Source organism: Heterodontus francisci, chromosome 7 (assembly GCF_036365525.1).
Source record: "Heterodontus francisci isolate sHetFra1 chromosome 7, sHetFra1.hap1, whole genome shotgun sequence".
In the NCBI taxonomy this organism is placed as follows: domain Eukaryota; kingdom Metazoa; phylum Chordata; class Chondrichthyes; order Heterodontiformes; family Heterodontidae; genus Heterodontus; species Heterodontus francisci.
In genome coordinates this window covers 90,598,822-90,617,691 of record NC_090377.1, presented here as the reverse complement: position 1 = coordinate 90,617,691, position 18,870 = coordinate 90,598,822, and the positions used below count along the sequence as shown (strand labels likewise).

General features: G+C 41.3%; 1 protein-coding gene across 11 annotated transcripts in view; it reads right to left on the bottom strand.

Annotated features, from left to right (window-relative positions):
- pms1 (PMS1 homolog 1, mismatch repair system component) overlaps positions 1-18,870 on the bottom strand; it is a 117,165-nt gene that overhangs the window by 27,086 nt on the left and 71,209 nt on the right. For all 11 annotated transcript variants that reach the window (XM_068035624.1, XM_068035628.1, XM_068035626.1 and 8 more), the window contains 3 exons: positions 15,441-15,563; positions 10,839-10,985; positions 6,020-6,903 (listed from right to left, as the gene is read on the bottom strand). In XM_068035624.1, the coding sequence (XP_067891725.1) occupies positions 6,020-6,903; positions 10,839-10,985; positions 15,441-15,563 (1,154 nt within the window). The remainder of the gene's footprint in view (positions 1-6,019; positions 6,904-10,838; positions 10,986-15,440; positions 15,564-18,870) is intronic.

Sequence of the window (18,870 nt, the reverse complement as noted above, 5' to 3'; positions counted from 1 at the left end):
AATTAGAGGTGCATATAATATGGGTAATACAGTAGTAATGGGCGACTTCAATTTACATATAGACTGGATAAACCCAATCAGCACTAATGCTGCGGAGGATGAATTCCTGGAGTGTGTACAAGATGATTTTCTGGAGCGGTACGTTGAAGAACCAACTAGGGCTCGGGCTATTTTAGATTTCGTATTATGTAATGGAAAAGGGTTAATTAATAACCTTGTTGTAAAGGAGCCTTTGGGAAATAGTTGTCATCATATGACAGAATTTTACATTAAGTTTGAAAGGGATATCGTTCATTCTGAAACTAGGGTCTTCAATCTAAACAAAGGAAACTATGAAGGTATGAGTGGCAAATTGACTATGATGGATTGGGAAAAATACATTAAAAGATTTGACAGTAGATAGGCAATGGCTAGTATTTAAAGTAGTATTACATGGTCTGCAACAAATATACATTCCTCTAAGACACAAAAACCCAACAGGAAAGATGAATCAGCCGTGGCTAGCAAGAAGTACACGACTGCATTAGATCAAAGAAAATGGCTTATAAGTAAGGAGGGGTCATAAGGCTCCCCTCTTGTCCTTCCTCTTATTTGACCGCAAGAAAGTTTATTCATTTTAAACAATGGATGTACTCACCACTTCAGTGAGTGTTTTACCTTTTACCTTTGTTGTGATCATGAAAGAACCAATCGGACAGGTTTTCTTGAGTTTAAACAAGAGGTGAGTTTATTATACTGAACAATCTAAACTCGATCTAAATAGAATAATAAAATTACACTACACATTCACGCACACAATCACACGAGAATCACACACACACAAATAGATTACAGAGTATTGCTGAAAATAGAGACATATTGACAAAGCTTTTTGTCTTGTGCTCATCAGGACAATCACAAGAATAACCAATGTAAGGGAAAACAACAACTTATACTGCATGAGAAGAGAGTGCTGAAAGGTTGGCAAGTGAACTCTGATTGGTAGAGGCGTTGCCAGGGGGAATGCACCAGTTTATGGTGACTGACAGTTAACTGCCAAGCTTTGTTTGAAATTTAAACCAGGCAGCATGACTGTGATTAGTCAAGTCATTGCCCTGAGGAATGAACCAGCGAATGGTTGTCACTTATTTTGTTTATCTGAAACAGGCACAATGTTTGTACATATTCTTTGTCTGCAAAGAACAGGGTCCTGTGCATTAATATATGTAACTGCCATTGTTTGCTATTTGTATAATTTTTGAATATGTATAACCAATGTTAGTACAGCTGCATTGCTTTTCTACATGTGTATCTGAAAGCAACAAGCAGCAAAAAGGAGAAACAGTATTATTTAGAACCTTTCTGCAATTGAATACAAGTCCTAAATTTAAACATGTTCAGTGAAGCATGTCACACTTATTTTATATACATTGAAAGCCGAAGAAAGATACAAATTAATTTAAATCTCAAGTTTAATATTTCTTGAGTCTTCACTAAAAAACAATATAGCCATTGGACAGTTTGATGGGCCTGGAGATCCCACACACCAAGAGGTTCTTGTGACCAGCTTCTGTCAAAACACTTATGAAAAATATTAGTTTGTATAATTTCTGTTCAAAACAATATATTTTATACCTCAAAGAAGAAAGGAAACTTAGGGAACCCAATGTCTGTTCATTTAGTGCTCTGGTCAGCAGTGTTGGCTTGGCCTTCATGAAATAATCTATAGAGCTGAATATCAAGGAACGAGGAAGAAAGGCAGAGAGGGCTTAAATAAAGACAGCGGCTGAATACAAGACACAAAAACTTCAGATTGCTGCATAAGCACCAGCCTCTGCAGCTCACTTCATTAAAAAAAACATTGACTTTGTTCCCTATGCCCAGGTCCTCTGGCTCCACTCCTGGCTCACGTCTGTGAGCAGTATCACGAGAAATTCCCCCAGTGTTGTGAAATATCAACTCCGCAGCAAACAGTTCATTTTAATTATACCACAATACCATTATCCTATTTGCCTGTGCATCACTGGCTCATTAATATCTCATGTAATGCACAAGATCATTACGGATGAAGATGACCATTCAGCCCATCTTAATTTATCCACCAGATGGATCCTTATATACTCTCATTGTAGATGGTGGAGGTCATGGGTTTGGGAGCTGCTGTCAAAGAAGCCTTGGCGACTTGCTGTACTGTATCCTGTGTATGGTACCTACTGTAGCCACTGCATGCTGGTGGTGGAGGGAGTGAATGTTTAAAGTGATGAATGGAGTGCCGATCAAGTGGGCTGCTTGCTTTGTGCTGGATGGTGTTGAGCTTCTTGAGCATTGTTGTAGCTGTAGCCATTTAGGCAAGTGGACAGTAATTCCATCACAAACCTGACGTGCCTTGTAGATGGTGGACAGGCTTTGGGGAGGCAGGAGGTGAGACACTTGCTGCAGAATACCCAGCCTGTGACCTACTTCTACTCTATATAGGGCATTTATGTGGCTGGTCCAGGTGGAGACTCGGCGATAGTAATACCATTCAATGTCAACGCGAGGTGGTTAGCCTCTTTCTTGTTGAAGATGGTCATTACTTGGCATGACTGTTGCTTGTCACTTAGCAGCCCAACCCTGAATGTTGTCCAGTTTCTACTGCAAGCAGGCATGGACTACTTCATTATCTCAGCAACTGTGAATGGAGGTAGACACTGTGCGATCATCAGCTAACAGCCCCATTTTGACCTTATGAAGGAGGAAAGATCATTGACGAAGCAGCTGAAGGTGGTTGGGTTTACAACACTGACCTGAGGAAATCATACAGTGATGTCTTGGGGTTGAGAGGATTGGCTTCCAACAACCATAATCATCTTCCTTTGCATCAGATATGACTACAGCCACTGGAGAGCTTTCCACTGACTTGTGTTTACTAGGGCTTCTTGGTGTCATGTACAAGTGAACACTGCCTCGATGGACTGCTATTGTGCCTTTAACATAATTAAAAATCCCAGATACCAAACAACGGTGGGAGCTCAATTGGTAGGTGCTGGAATATAGGGATAAAGAAGTTTGCAGAGCTAGGGAAAGGCAAGGCCAAGAGGAGAACAAGGGCTTTGAATTAATAAGTTGATGAGAAGAGTGGGGATTGGGACTAGGACAAGATGCAGGCAGTGGAATTTTAGATAAGTTGCAATTTATAATGGGTGGGACTTGGGAGGCAGGCAAAGATAGCATTGCAATAATCAAGTCAGAAGCACCAAAGCCATGAATCAGAGTTTCACTGTCAATAGATCTGAGGTAGGAGCTGGAACCAAAGAGATGGAGACAGCAATTAGAGTGGGACAGGTATACAGCAAGAAGCAGATGGGTAGAAAGAGCTGAGGGCAAGAGATAAAAGTGATTGGGAAGGGGAGGGAAGGGAAGGGGAGGAATAAACAGATAAAAGTAGATAAATGCATTTTTACATTTTTGTCCATGAATAATAACATTCCTATTATAATACATTTTGCATTTCCATATAAAACGGCATGCCCTCTGACTCACTACCAGCAATGATATGGGGGAGATGCTAAGCTTACTTGTAACTTACCCAAGCCTCACAAGCGGAATGCGTAACAGTTCCGTTTTAAGAGATGATATATTCTCCCGACAACTTTTGACAAATACATTACTCGATGTAGAATTAAGCTAAATTGACTACGAATGTAACAGGTTTGATGCAGTATGTGATGGTTAGGAGACCTCAACTGGGCCAGTTGGTCGAGACATTACAATTAACCTCAATGCCCTGGGCTAACAGACGTGGTGTGGGGGGAGCAGGAGAGAAAAACTGCTACTGATCACTGTCCAGTAATTCCTGCTGGAAAGTGCATATTTGGATATCAGACGAGGACAAGTTGATGCTCAACTGTGACATTCTCCGCAGAATCTCAGAATTGTTACAATGCAGAAGGAAGCCATTCGGCTCATTGTGTCTGCACCGGCTCTCTGAATGAGCAGTTCGACTAACGCCATTCCTCCAACTTCTTCCTGCAACCCTGCACATTCTGACCATCACTGTCTAAGACTCACATATGAATAAGTCACTTGGGCAAGTCACTGAAGGTAACAGGTGTCGATGTATAGATTTCTCAATGTGAGACAGTGTCTTCAGGACAGGAGTGAAGAAAACTTGAAAGGGGAGAAATTGCCACACAGTGTTAATAAAAAAAAAGGAAGTTGCATCTTGGGATAAGTGACTACACACTAAAGTTTTAAATGAGATGGTAGGACTTCAACCTACAGGTAGTAGCAGATAATTGTCAAAACCGAGTGGCAGAGTGAGTGAGTTCGAGGGTGGGGGGGTGAGGGGGGCAGGTCATAGCCAGGCCCCGTTACTTTGAGGTCAGTCAATTTTGTACGTCAGAACTCAGCCAAAACTGACTGCAAATATTACTCACAATTTTTACATTCCTGACCACGATGGTGTTGCAGAGTCATAACAGCAACATGTCATTGGGACGACATTGTTGCAGCTGTGCTAAGTTGGCCAAATCTGAAATTCAATTTCCTCCCATCCCCTGCCACGTTCCCCCCCCACAGCATTGGGGGTCCCTGCCAGGCCACGCACAAGTCAGCCCCCAAGTTACCGTGCGGCATGGCAACACAAAAAAATTTGAAGGGGCCATGCACTTAAGTAAAATTACCTGTGCACTCCAAAAAAATTAGAGGGAACGGGGCCCCCCCCATAGTCTTTCGAATATAGCTCCCCCCTTCTCCAAAATGTCCAGTGCTTTACAGTGATTCAGAGTACAACTCGTGTTATGAATTACTTTTATGGGGGTGGGGGGGGGGGGGGGGGCACGGTGGTGAGGAGGAAGAGAAAAAAATAGTTCAGAATATAGAAAATAAAGTATGCAAAGAAGCAACACCTTTTAAGTTTACAGCTATAAAATTTGTCAGTGTTTCAGTCAAGCACATCATTGGACCTTAATATGCAGACTTTAGTCTTACATATGTTTGGCAGTCTATATCATTAGTACTATTCTATGGGTTCGGGGGCGGGGGGGAAAAAACAGTAACCCTCTAGTGCACTGCCGCAGTGACCATAATTTATAAGCCTTGCTAGACTTTTCAACTGTGGCGGCATCACAGCCACATTCACATTAGTCATGTATACCCACATTCCAGCACAGTAGTCATGGGACAGCAATCAAGAATGATACCCTTTGCTTAATTTCCCCATCATGTAGGCATACACACTCCAACTGTATTTCTCCCAGTGCTGCTGCAGTCAAGACGAACAAACTTTGCATAGGTCAGGGATTAAATCTAAAACCTCCTTGATCCCTATGGTTCATATTTACCCAGTGGGACACAGGGGAAGTTAGATTTTAGGGTTTTTAAAACTAAATGCAACATGATTACTTATTAGCTTCTTATACCCAATGTACAATTTCTAATTTCCATTTGTTCCACTTAACATTTTCTTTATTTCCTTAGTTTAATGCATTTCTCCTTAGCTTCCTTTTCAGATCTTCCTATGGAAGTTGCAGTGATTGAAGACAAAAATATCTCCTTATATTTGAGTTGGATCAATTTTTAGTTTGGTACAAAAATAACAAAGTAGTGCTGGTTCAAATATTTAATTAATACTTAAATCAGTTCATTACTTAGTTATATAAAGCACCACGCAACAAAATTTGATTTTATGAATACTATGAAACAACTGCGATACGATCAAGTGTTTCACAAAATAAAATAAAATTTAGAATCAAAAACTGTACTCAAAAGTATGTCATATACTGGAAAATTTATAGTCACTCTTCATTACAAAGAAATATGCTTGAAGGGAATACTTGAATGGAAAATAAGATATATAGCAAAGCAATTAATTGCAAAAGTCTGGAGAAGCAGCACATAATATATTTAACAATACAGCCTGCAGGGCATCTCCAACATGCCAAAAATAATTTTCCGCTTTATATTTCAAAAAGTAATGGGATTTACTCTGCACCCAATGAGTCACACAGAATGGAAACTATTGGGTTATGAGGTCAAAAGATTTAATATGGAAACTTACTTCTTTTTCTCATCCTCATTGAGATTTTTCCACATCTCTTCAAGTTTCATGCTGACATCTTGCAAATTAGCCCTTGGGTTCTCTGCTAACAGTTTGGGTCGAGTTTCTTGTATGAAAAGGGCAGAGGCTGACAGAGACTTTCGGACAGTGCGATTGCTGATCAGGTCATATATTGTGATCTGTCCAATTTTATCCTTCACTACATTAGAAGATTTTTTATTTGGATCATTGGTTGGGCTATTATCGGTTGGTCTCTGCTGTTTGGTTTCATCACAATTTATTGGTTTCTGACCTGGAGTGTCTCTGGGTACTAAGAGCTTTACAGGTTCAAACATCCGTTCAGTAGAATCCAACATCTTATGCCCCATACTCCAGTCATCAGCAGTTAGTTCAGCAGTTAGTTCAGCAGAATCTTCCGTAATTGAGATCTGTTCATTTAATGTCACAGGTGCCAGGGTTGGACTACCAGCATTTTCTGGACATTTTGTGCCGTTAATATCAGGTCGGCTCTTTAAAACAATATCATCATCATCCAATGGAAATGTCAAATCAAATTCTGGGACAGAAACTGATGGCCTATTCTCAGAAGGAAGGGGCTTTTCTTGGCAATCAGTCTGAGCAATGTTATTGACAAAACTCTCCATTTTATCAACAGCCACTTGACAAATGTCATTGGAAAAAGAGACCTTTTTCGGACAAGCATTTATTGTGTCTGCAACTTGAGAAATTTCTGGCGCCGCCAAGATACCAGAATTATTTGGCTCACCACTGCAAACAAATCCAGTTTCTTTCAAACATTCAGAGGATGATTCATCAGTTCCATTTCCAGCAAGTTGTCCATAAACTGAAATCAACACCTTCTCTATCACAAATAAGATGGCCTCCTGGTGACAGAATTAAAAAAAAAACATTTTAAGTAGAGCATCGGTTTTAATTTTCCTTCAAGAAAAGTGCTGAGGTATTAATATAGATTATGCTTTCAGTAGTCCCAGAGAGTTAAAATAAAAGCAACATAAACATCGCCCGTCAAATATGCATGGCCCCAGTTTCAACTTGGGACAACTTTTCGGTGATAGTTCAAAACTCACCTACTGTAGCCAAAAAGAGGCCTGGGTTATTTTAACTCCCAGCCCTCATTATAAATTCACTGATGGATTTTCCACTGAATTGGTTGGCCTGATTTTTAAGCAGGACTGCATCTCAAAGTGAGGTTGTATTCCCTTGTGACTTGTTTTGCTTCAATGTGGTGGAAGAGGAAAGGCAGGTGCCAAGATTCTCAGAAGCCTCCCTGGAGGTGCTTCTGAAGATGTGATGGCGAAGAGCAAGTTCCCCAGAATTGCCAAGAGGGTTGCCAAACCTATTCTCCACCAGACATGGACAGACTGCAGAATTTGTCAACTCCAGGAGTATCACCCCTGGGGCCTGGATTCAGTGTAGGAAGTACTTCAATTATTTCACCAGCGTTGCAAAGATGAGTACTACTCTTGATTTATCCCTCTCGAGAACCCATGGCAGCAGTCACTCCCTGCTCCACCCCACTTAACATTGCCCTTCCCGCTGCCACTTTGACATCTCAGGTGGCTAAAATTTGAGAAACAATATTCAGGGGAAAAAAATCAACATGCACTTAGGAGAGATTGGAGTTAATTAGGGAGAGCCAGCATGGATTTGTAAAAGGCAGCCCGTGCTTGACTAATCTAAATGATTTCTGTTGATAAAGTAACAGAGAAGGTTGATCAAGGGAAAGCAATGGATGTTGTCTATATATATTTTAAGAAAGCCTTTGACAAAGTACAACATAAAAGGCTGGTTACCAAAATTGAGGGTCATGGAATAGCAGGATCAGTGTCGGTTTGGATAAAAAATTGTCTCAAGGACAGAAAACAGCAAGTTGTAGTAAATAAAAACAAGAAATGCTGGAAATATTCATCAGGTCTGGCAGCATCTGTGGAAGGAGAAGCAGAGTTAACGTTTCAGGTCAGTGACCCTTCATCAGACTTGCTGAGTATTTCCATCATTTCTTGTTTTTATTTCAGATTTCCAGCATCTGCAGTATTTTGCTTTTATTTAGGTTGTAGTAAACGGGTGTTTTCCAGACCGGAGGATGGTAGACTGTGGTGTTCTCCAAGGGTCAGTACTAGGACCACTGTTTTATTGATATACATAAATGACTTGGATATGGGAATACAGGGTAAAATTTCAAAACTTACTGAAGATACCAAACTGGAGGTGTGGCATAGTGAGGATGTTGCCCATCAACTACAGCCGGATATAGACAGATTAGAATAGAACACAACTGACAAATGGAATTTAATACAGAGAAATGTGAGGCGATGCATTTTGGCAAAAGTGATAGGGAGAGGCAATAGAGACTAGGTGGCACTGTTTTAAAGAGTGTACAGGAACAACGGGACCTGGGGGTTCATGTGTATTGATCTTTAAAGGTGGCAGAAGATATTGAGAGAGTGGTTAACAAAGCATAAGGAATCTTGGGCTTCATAAATAGAGGTATTGAGTACAAAATCAGGGAGGTTATAAAGCTTTGGTTCAGCCACAACTAGACTATTGCATCCAGTTCTGATCACCACACTTTAGGAAGGATGTGAGGATCCTTGAGACAGTGCAGAGGAGATTTACCAGAATGGTTCCAGGGTGGGGGATTTTATCCACAAGGTTAGGCTGGAGAAGCTGGGGATGTTCCCCTTGGAGCAAAGGAGATTGAGGGGAGATGTAACTGAGGTGTACAAGATTCTGACAGGTTTGAATAAGGTAGACAAAAAAAAACTATTCCCATCAGTTAATGGTGCAAGGACTAGAGGATTTAAGGTTTGGGCAGGAGATGCAAGGGGTATGTAAGGAGGAATGTTTTTTTTTAATGAGAGTGGTCATGACTTGGAACGCATCGCCTACGAGGGTGGGTCATGACTTGGAACGCATTGCCTACGAGGGTGGTGGAAGCAGAGATGATGCATGATTTCAAAAGGAAATTGGATGGGCACTTGAGGGAAATAAACTTACAGGGCTACAGGGATACAGCCATGGAATAGGACCGATTGGAGTGCTCTGCAGAGAGCCGGCATGGACTCAACGGGCCGAATAGCCTCCTTCGGTGCCATTATGACTCTGTGACTTCCTCCATCCAGTGCAAGGGAACCATAGAGTACCTTTTATTATCATTCCAAACACAGAATCACCTCTTCCTTGCTAATTTCACACCAGTATTAGCATCATTCTCTTCTCACTTGGACTTTGCAGAATCAGAAACTTCTCAGGACTCTTCCTCACTTTATACTCCTTACACTTGCTTCCCATTCAACAACATCTGTGTCTTGCATCTTCTTGCCCCTATCAGCATACGCACTACCAGCACAAACCCCATACATGTGCATTCCTTTTCAGTAGCCACTTACTACATCCTCTCTTTCTGCAGGACAAAATGGTACACAATAACGGAGAAGAACAAGACCTGGGGAGGTGAACGAGGTAACCTTGTGATTCTGAGCGAGCTGGAACAGTAAACCATGTAAATTTGTGGGCCTGCTAGACCTGTACCCAATGGCATTTTGAGGGTCTCTGACAATTATTTAAATCCCTTCATAAGGCAATGGAAAGAGAGCTTGACTACATTAAATTACACTGAGGTGCATGCCTTCTGCAACTGTACAGACATTCTAACTCTTGCCCCTTTTCTTTGGGTTAGAGTTTGAGCTAGAGGGGTCAGCACCTAGCATTGGTACACAGGAGCAGGTAGCAGCGTCAGTGGCAGCCCAGGAGACAGCTCACCGCAGGACAAGGTCCTCACCAAGCTCTGCTGAGGAGGACAGAGATATAGAATTCAGGGGCCCAGCAATGAGAAGAAATATTTTTGTTTCCTATAAGCAGTTTACAAGGTATTGGAAGCCCTGCCGAGAAGTTTCACCACCATGGCTGAAAGTATGGAGGAGTCTGCTTACAGTCTGTGTGATGTCCTCTCGCATGGCATCAGTACTCAGCAGTCTACCTTGGACAATACGGACAGCCGCTGAGACACTTAAGCACAGCCCTTACAATAGAAGTCCATGTTCGCACGCTTTACAGTTTTGGTGGAAGCTTGGGTGCCACAGAGGGTGTGGGTTCAAATCTATATTTCACCTTGGATACAGAGTCATGCACCTGAGTGGTCCAGCAGTTCTTTAATGTAGAGTACACAGCAACCAAACCAATGCTCCTTAAAGGAACCATCGGAGGTTGCCACCCAACAAGGTAAGAACCTTTTTTACCTACCTGAATGAAGAGCCAGAAGGAATACTCTTCCGGACGCCACCTTTTACTGCACTCGCCTCCATCCTGAGTGCCTTACCCCTCCCACCTCCACCTCTACCTCTGGACTGATCTGTTGCCCTTGTCCGGCGTTTGAGCCGACCCATCTCACCACCCACCCACCCCACTGGTGGGCATGCTTCTACTGGGTCACAACCAGCAGTTTCTCCTGTAATATATAAATAAGGCCAGTGGACCAATTTCCTGTGGTCCTGCTGCCAGCCTCTACAAGCCAAACTCTGGTGTGGTTCAATCTCTAGCTGTTATTTGCAAACATTAAGATTTCAACACATGTTATAACATACTGAACTAAAAATGCAATGAAGGGCAAATATTAAAGTTGCGTGTGTCGTTACTAATTATAGTTCAGGGGTTGACATTGTTGGGCAGATGATCAACAATGCTCAATTTAGTTCAAAATATATTTTACAGATTCTTCTTAATAATAAAGGTCTTCACTGGTGTATTATTTAAACTACTAACAGCTCGACAAGACAGACATTTTTAAACTGCACCTCACCTTGTTATGAAGCATTACTTGGGTTTTATCTGGTATTAAATTAACATCTACAACAGAAGCTGGAACCAAGATATTCAAGAAGAAAATTGGATAACGAATATGTGAAGAATCCTTCTGGGATTGAGAGCTGTAGTACTGTCGAATCAACTGCAAAATTAAAGCAAAAATGATGTGTAAAAATATCTTTATAGAACATGCAGAGTAATATTCTCTTTGAGAAAGTTAGAACACATTTTTAATTTACCAAAAAGCATTGAAAATCTTCAAAATAAATACAAATCTACTTCAGCATAAAGTTCTGACTTTTCACTCGTCTTAGCCTACCTAAAAATTTGGTGAACTATTCAAAATCTTTCCTTTTCACCATGTTTCATTAAAATATTCTAACAACTGGAACAAATTCTAGATGTTGAAATTCAATGTTAATGTTGCCATCCATGTGCAAATGAAATTAGGTGTGCTCTCGAATAATCGCTTTCATCCAAAAACAATTATATTGCAGTGTTATAATTAAAGGTGAGAAGGTTGGATTTTCAGATTTAAAAACCAGCCTTCTCTCTTTGTTTATAGTTTGTTTGCAATTTATTGGCAAGTCGTCGATTATGCCAAAATGTTAAAATCAATGATTTCACTGCAGGATGGATGGCAGAGATTTCATAGTGATTGAAAATTTATAGCATGGTCACTATGAATAACATTGCAACCTTTAACAGTTTAAATGTAGTAAATTTTTAAATAAAAAGAATCCAATAATGAATTAGTTAATTCATACATTACTAAATATTGACCACCCGATTCACTGCTTTGGGACAAAATGAAGCACAATTATTCAATTAAAATTCACAGTTGCCATGATAAAACCCTAGTATGCAAGTTCCCTCTTAATACCTAATTAGTTTATCCTAACATGTGCGTTGGATTACATTATCTGCATGAACAATAATTCATGAAAATACACCCAGAGATACAAAAAATTCTGATTAAATTCTACTGGAGCCAGATTGAAGCGACAACACCTCTTGCAGAAATACTGAACAAACTCACATCTGACTGAGTTATTATTTGCACAGACAGATTTCAACTACAGTAGTCTTCAGGGATAAGTTTAAAAATCACAGCCAATTAATTTCAAAACTGAGGGGAATGTAACAGCTCCAAGAAAATGCAAGATGTTGCATTGAGTACATTTTGTTTTTACGTCCATTTGTAATGCACAACCAATTCATTAAGTTTTTCAATTAGAATATTAAAAAAAACTACTGCAACATCCAGGAGGTTACTTCTTGCTCAGGTAAATGCTGGATGAAGTCAATATTTGACAGACTGAAAATCAAAATAACTCAATGATAACCGAGAAGAATCGACCAACAATTGCTCTAGAAAAGCACAGGTTTTGCGATCATAGAGACGAGGACTGAGTGCAACGAGGAACAAGTGCTAACTTGGGAATTTGGTTCAGAAGGAGGAAGGAGGTGCTGCTACTTCTACCTTTTTTCCAGCCTCCGGTAGCTGGTGGAGGGTTCAATGGCATTAATTAAATGAGCAGGTTGGCGACTTTTAAGGTTTTATCCCTCTAAACAGGGGCAGTAGTTTAAACATGCCAATGCCCGTCTTCGATAAGGCTGTTCCTGGATATCATTTGGAGCATCCTCACCTTCCTGTTCTGCCTGTTGCTGGTTCTCAGGCATCATGAGTTGAAGGAAAAGAGCCCTCCTTACTCTCTCTTTGCTCATCTTCCTGCGGTACTAGACAAATTGGGTGTACCTGCATGCTAACTTTTTGTGGTCCTTGTATGATAATGATTCACCCAATTCTGCCTGAACTCCAATATTTACAAGTTTCACATCTTTTAAAATGTCAGGCTTAGCTCCAGCAAGGGTGAATCATCTCGGGATGGTGACGAAGGCATGGGTGGGGACAACATGGAGGAGCAGGGGAGGGTAGTTAGGGAGGGAAGGATGAGGTTGATCAGGTGCATGAAGGAGCAGGGGAGGGAAGGGTGGGATTGATCGGGTGAATGGAGGAACAGGGGAGGGTAGTCGGGGAGGGAAGGGTGGGGTTGATTGGGTGAATGAAGGAGCAGGGAAGGGTAGTCAGGGTGGGGTTGTTTGGGTGAATAAAGGAGCAGGGAAGGGTAGTCAGGGTGGGGTTGATCGAGTGAATGGAGGAGCAGGGGAGGGTATTCAGGGAGGGAAGGGTGGGGCAATCGGGTGCATGTCACTGCAGCTTTTCTGAACAAAAATAAGCAGAGAGTGGCGATTCAGCCCTCTGTTGACACTGAGCTGAAACATTGAGGCCTTCAAATTGCAGCCAGGTAGAAGGTACACCCACTGTCGTTTGCCTCCTCCCACTCTCCTTGAGTGTCCACATGGTTTCCATTATCACTGGAGAAAATGGTGTGTGGGGAATTCAGGCCAAGTTTCCAACCTCCTCCTGCAAACGTCCAGCTTGAACCCAACACCTTTGACCCACCCAATGTTACCGTTAACCTTTCCTCCGTAACTATTGAGCCTCCCCCCATTACCATGCACAGTGTAATCTTCAATGTATTCATGCCATCTGCTCCTCCTGTTCCTACTCCCATTACTATTGACATGCCAACACTTACCCTTGACTCTCCTCACATCGAATTCATCATTGTTGCTGAGTTCCGTTCCCCTCCATATGAAGCTGTCGAATACCCACCCTTTGGTCTTAACCTTCCCCCTTGCAGAATCCATTTGTGCCTACTGACTATGAATGTTCCCTCTGCTAGCCAGTACCATCAATTTGCTCCATAGCTCCCAGACGTTGAAAGCACTTAGCCCTCTCTTTAGGTCCTTGCCAAATATCTTCACACTACTGATCTAATCCACCCAACACCCCACAGCTGACAACATGCATCTTCATCATCATCAACAACCATTCATCAACCTGGGCACTCCACCTTCCCCTGCACCTCCATGCACCTGATCAAACGCATCCTTCCCACCCCAACTACCTTCCCCTGCTCCTCCATTCACCCGATCAATCCCATCCTTCCCTCCCCTGCTCCTTCATGCACCCGATCAATCTCATCCTTCCCTCCCTAACTACCCTCCCCTGCTCCTCCATGTTGTCCCCACCCATGCCTTCGTCACCATCCCGAGATGATTCACCCTTGCTGGAACCAAGCCTGACATTTTAAGAGATGTGAAACTTGTAAATATTGGAGTTCAGACAGACTTGCGTGTACTCATACAAGGAAAATGCAGGTACAGCAGACAATTAGGAAAGCAAATGGCACGTTGGCCATTTTTGTAAGCGGATTGGAGTACAAAACAAAGAAGTCTTGCTGGAATTGTATGGGGCTTTGGTAACCCACCTCGAATACTGTGTGCAATTATGGTCTCCATATTTAAAGTAGGATACACTTGCATTAGAGGCTGTACAGCAAAGCTTCACTAGATAGATCAACCCTCTCATCCCAGAGACCAATGATGAGAAGCTGAGTGAATTGAGTCTACATTCTCTAGAGTTTAAAAGAATGAGAGGTGATCTCACTGAAACATTCAAGATCATAAAGGGGCTTGACAGGGTAGATACGGAGACATTGTTTCCCCTAACTGGGGAATCTAGAACAAGGGGCACATTTTCAGGATAAGGAGCCGATCATTTAGGACTGAGATGAGGAGAAATTTCTTCACTCAAAGCGTTGTGAATTTTTGGAATTCTCTACCCCAGAGGGCTGTGGATAGGATGTGCCAACATTGAATATATTTAAGACTGAGATAGACAGATTCTAGGTTTCTCAGGGAATCAAGGGATATGGGGAACGGGCGGGAAAGTGGAGTTGAAGCCCAAGATCAGCCATGATAATATTGAATGGCAGAACAGGCTCAACAGGTCGTACATGGTCTACTCCTGCTCGTATTTCATATGTTCTGTTCTTTTTCTCCCTTTATTCTCTAGAGTTCAGAAGAACGAAAGGTGATCTCATTGAGGCATACAAAATTCTTACAGGACTCGATAGGGTTGATGCAGGAGGGATGTTTCCCTTGGCTGAGGGGATCTTGAACCAGGGGACACAGTCTCAGAATAAGAAGTAGGCAATTTAGGACTGAGATGAGGAGGAATTTCTTCATTCAGAAGATGGTGAATCTTTGGAAGTCTCTACCTTAGAGGGCTATGGTAGCTCAGTCATTGAGTATATGCAAGACAGAGCACGATAGATTTCTGGACATTAAAGATATCAAGAGATATGGGGATAGTGCAGGAAAATGGCAAGATCAGCCATGATCTACTTGATTGGCAGAGCAGGCTCGAAGGGCCGAATGGTTTACCTCTGCTCCTATTTCCTATGTTCCTAAGAAGTCATGGAAATAATGAAAACCCTTGATTTTACCCCCAGGATTTACCATGTATGCAGCTAATAACTAATATAACTTGCAGAGAGCTGCAACAGACATGATGTGCCAAATGATCCCATTCTGTACTGTAATGATTCTATAATGGCCTACCACAATCTAAACAAGGTTATTTGACTCGTTATACTAAGATAATAAAAATTCTTCACTGTAAAGTATACTTATAGCACTTTAGAAAAATAGGTAAACATAAGCATCACTAAAGTTGTTCATCTACCTTTAATATTTCCTTGTGATGAACAGGTCTGGAATTAATAGAGATGAAACTTCTGTCAGGGTTAGTGAGACTCATCAAAGAGGGATTAGAACCTGGCTTGGGAAGAAAGCCACTAAGGGAAATCTGTAAATATCAGCAAAAAAAAAACAAGTTTAGTAATTGCAATATTATCATGATAATGTTTAGGAGGGGGACATAGTTTGAGCTCCAACTCACACTACAAAAGGGTGAAAGAACCCAGGTTTGGCCCTATGACTCTCCATGGTGATTCATCTGAATCAAATGTACCAACCAGGGGATGCAGAAGCAAAGGCCTGGGCCTTTTGCTGGAGGAAGCAAACAAAAATCACTCAAAGGGTCAATCATCTCAGGTGACATCAGTACATCTGAGCAGTTAGGTTCAGAGTGGCATGGAAGAAGGTCTGCAGTTTCTCCTCTCAGACAGAAAATATCTGTTGTACAAAGACTTCACAAAGGGAAAAGGAAGATCAAAATATTGCATTCATGTAATTTGAACTATCTGGCAACTGTTGGCTACTATATTTGCAAATAGTTGCTTGTGTCACATTACAGAATTAAGAGATTATTGATAACTATGTTTTATAACAGTTTTACTTTCCAAGATACTTCTGCTCTACATCTATCCCAACATTTTTTTCTCTAGTACTACGTCTGCTGCATGTCAACACCATCTGAAAATGAATAATCTACTTATTGTGCAAATCAGTACTATTCTACATAATCTAGTAGTAATTACCACATCTTTCCACCATGTGACTGAATGCTGGAATGCATGTAAGGCAAAGGGTACAGGCAAACACTATTTACTGAGTAAACATGAAGGTCAGCAAGAAAACATCTGTCAGAAGTGATAAATTAGATTTTATGAACCAATGGCTTACAATGTGACCAATACATTCACTGTGAAGGATTTAAAAAAATAACAGCTGGATTGTCATTTTCTGGCCTGCATAACTGCATCCATTCAAAATGACCCCCCACCCCGCTGTTCTTCATCTTTCCCTTAAAGAGCCACTCTGGCTTCACACTTTGTACATGTTGTTTTCTTTCTGGTTTGAAAAACAAAACAAATATTGCAATTCATTTTTGTTTTACAGGTTACTGTAAACATAGAATATCCTTTAAATATAGAGATGGCAAACTAAGGCATTACGTAAGTTGCCTTGTGCTCACTTTTATATATAAAACTGAATAGCTAGTATAAAAGTTCACTCAGTCTGCAATATCGTATTTTTAAAAAGTTGCCTGCTTGATCCCTGGTGATATTACAAACCTACTTAGAGACTTGGGCACTTTCTGCAACATAGCGAGCAAATGTCAACTTCTGAGTTGGTCTGAGTTGCTAAACTCTCCAAAAAAAAATCTGAAGCATATTATCACAAAAAATAACCAGCAGCTGTAACTTGTTCAACATAATTTTAACAGAAAAAACAAACAATGGGCTGGATTTTTTCCAGCGATGGGTGCAAAAAATGGCAGCCTCCACACACAGGATCCACACCACTTAACATATTGACGACGGCCGCCCCACCCCAATCACGTGGCGGGGTGGCATTGGCGAAGCCATTCACGGCGTCACCTAATGCAGGGGCAGGTGCTGGCCCCATTTTTAAAAGGCTGCCAGGCCTGCAAGCAGTTCAAAGTAATGCAGAGTTGACCCCTCCCCCCCCCCCCATACACTAAATAATGCGTTGACCCCTTCCCCACCTTGGTGGCGCCAGCTTCTCCTGCACAGGAAAGTGAAGGCACCTGAGTAGGGCACGACGTGCTCAAGATTGCGAACTGAGGTAAGATCACGGGGAATTAAATTTAAATTTATGCAGAGCGCTAATTTAAGTATTTAAAGTAGGGTCATCGCCGAGGCGCTGCCACGGAGGCTCACAGCCGCTGGGAGATCGGGCATGGCCATCCCGGCATCGGGCTCCGTGGTGGCTGCTGCCACTCTGATTCTCTGCCCTCCTCAAAAGAAATACCTTTGACCCATGTCCTTTCAAACATTGGAATGCTCCTTTATGCCCCACAAAGGAAGCTTAGGACTCTCACCGTGATCTCACATCCTCCCCAACTGTAGGGCAGGACAGACAGTCTGGCAGTTGATCTGCCACATGCCATCAGTGGGCAGTATCTGGAGTGTCAATATTCTGCCGTTTCCCCAACATCCTACCTGAAATTGGTGAAAAGTAGACCAGCTGAATTTAAATGAGGCCCAGCCGTTAAAATCGGCTGGGTGTTTTTCTGCTGTTGCAGGCAGGAAACTAAGCCTCCAGTGCGATTTCTTGCCAGAAATGCACTGGCAGTAAAATCCAGGCCATTATTTTTAAATATTTTTAATATATCTTTGGAATTCTATGGTAATATTACTTTATTAAAATGTTACACCAGTAAGCTAATATTGGCATGTGTTTAATACTGAGATGACATATGGTGCACTAGGACAGCTGAGCTTGTTTAACTTGGTGAGTTTTTTTGTACTGAATTCAATTGAGATGGCATGCCCATTTTTTCTATTACCTCGTCATGCTGAGGAACTCTACTTAAGTTCTCTTCCTTGCCTTTTAAACTTCACTACACAAATTCCTTTTTTTTTTAATAAAAAGTCCTGCAGTTCAGAACTTTAGAGTCTTCTCTCCACTTTTAAAGCAAAAAAAATCCTGCAGTGTTAAATTTTATTGAACAAATCCTAGGGGAAAAATTGTATAAATTAATCGTACTAAAGGTTGAGGGCAGTGTCAAAGGTTACACAGTTGGGGTAAATACTCAATTTTAACAAATTCCAACTTCAATCATTGGAAGCTAAGTTTTATATTTATGCCATTTCAAACTGGAGAATAGAAAACAACATTTGAATCGTAAATGTACACAATGAACAAATTAGCACTCACAATGATGAGAATGAATATATGGATTCTAAATTTATACTTGTAACAACAAATTTCTCCACTAAAATTAATTAGGGAGAAATTGCTTTTCGTTTTAGAAAGCATACAGTTGCATATTCAAGTGGAGTGAACTGCAGCTGAATTTATGATTGTCCAATTGAAGACATTTTAAACTAATGAGGACATGGAACAGGAACGGAAGTTTTTCACAACACATCACCTTTAAGATATGTACAACATTTATTAAAAAAAAGTTGTTAGCCGTTGAAAAACATTTTGCTTAAATGTGTGCAAGTAACTTGTCATTGTTCATTATTCCTCAATTTTTTGGGGGGAAATAATTACCGAATTAAAGAAATAAATGACAGGCTGCAATGTTTCCATAGTTACTTTAGCAATTAGTGAAGGTTCCTTGTTACAGTCAGAACACATTTGTCAGTTTCTAATAACCTTATTTCCAAGCTGCCAGGGTGCAAATGGACTGCTGTGCAGGTACATGTACATTTGCAGCTTAATTTTTGGTGGGTGAG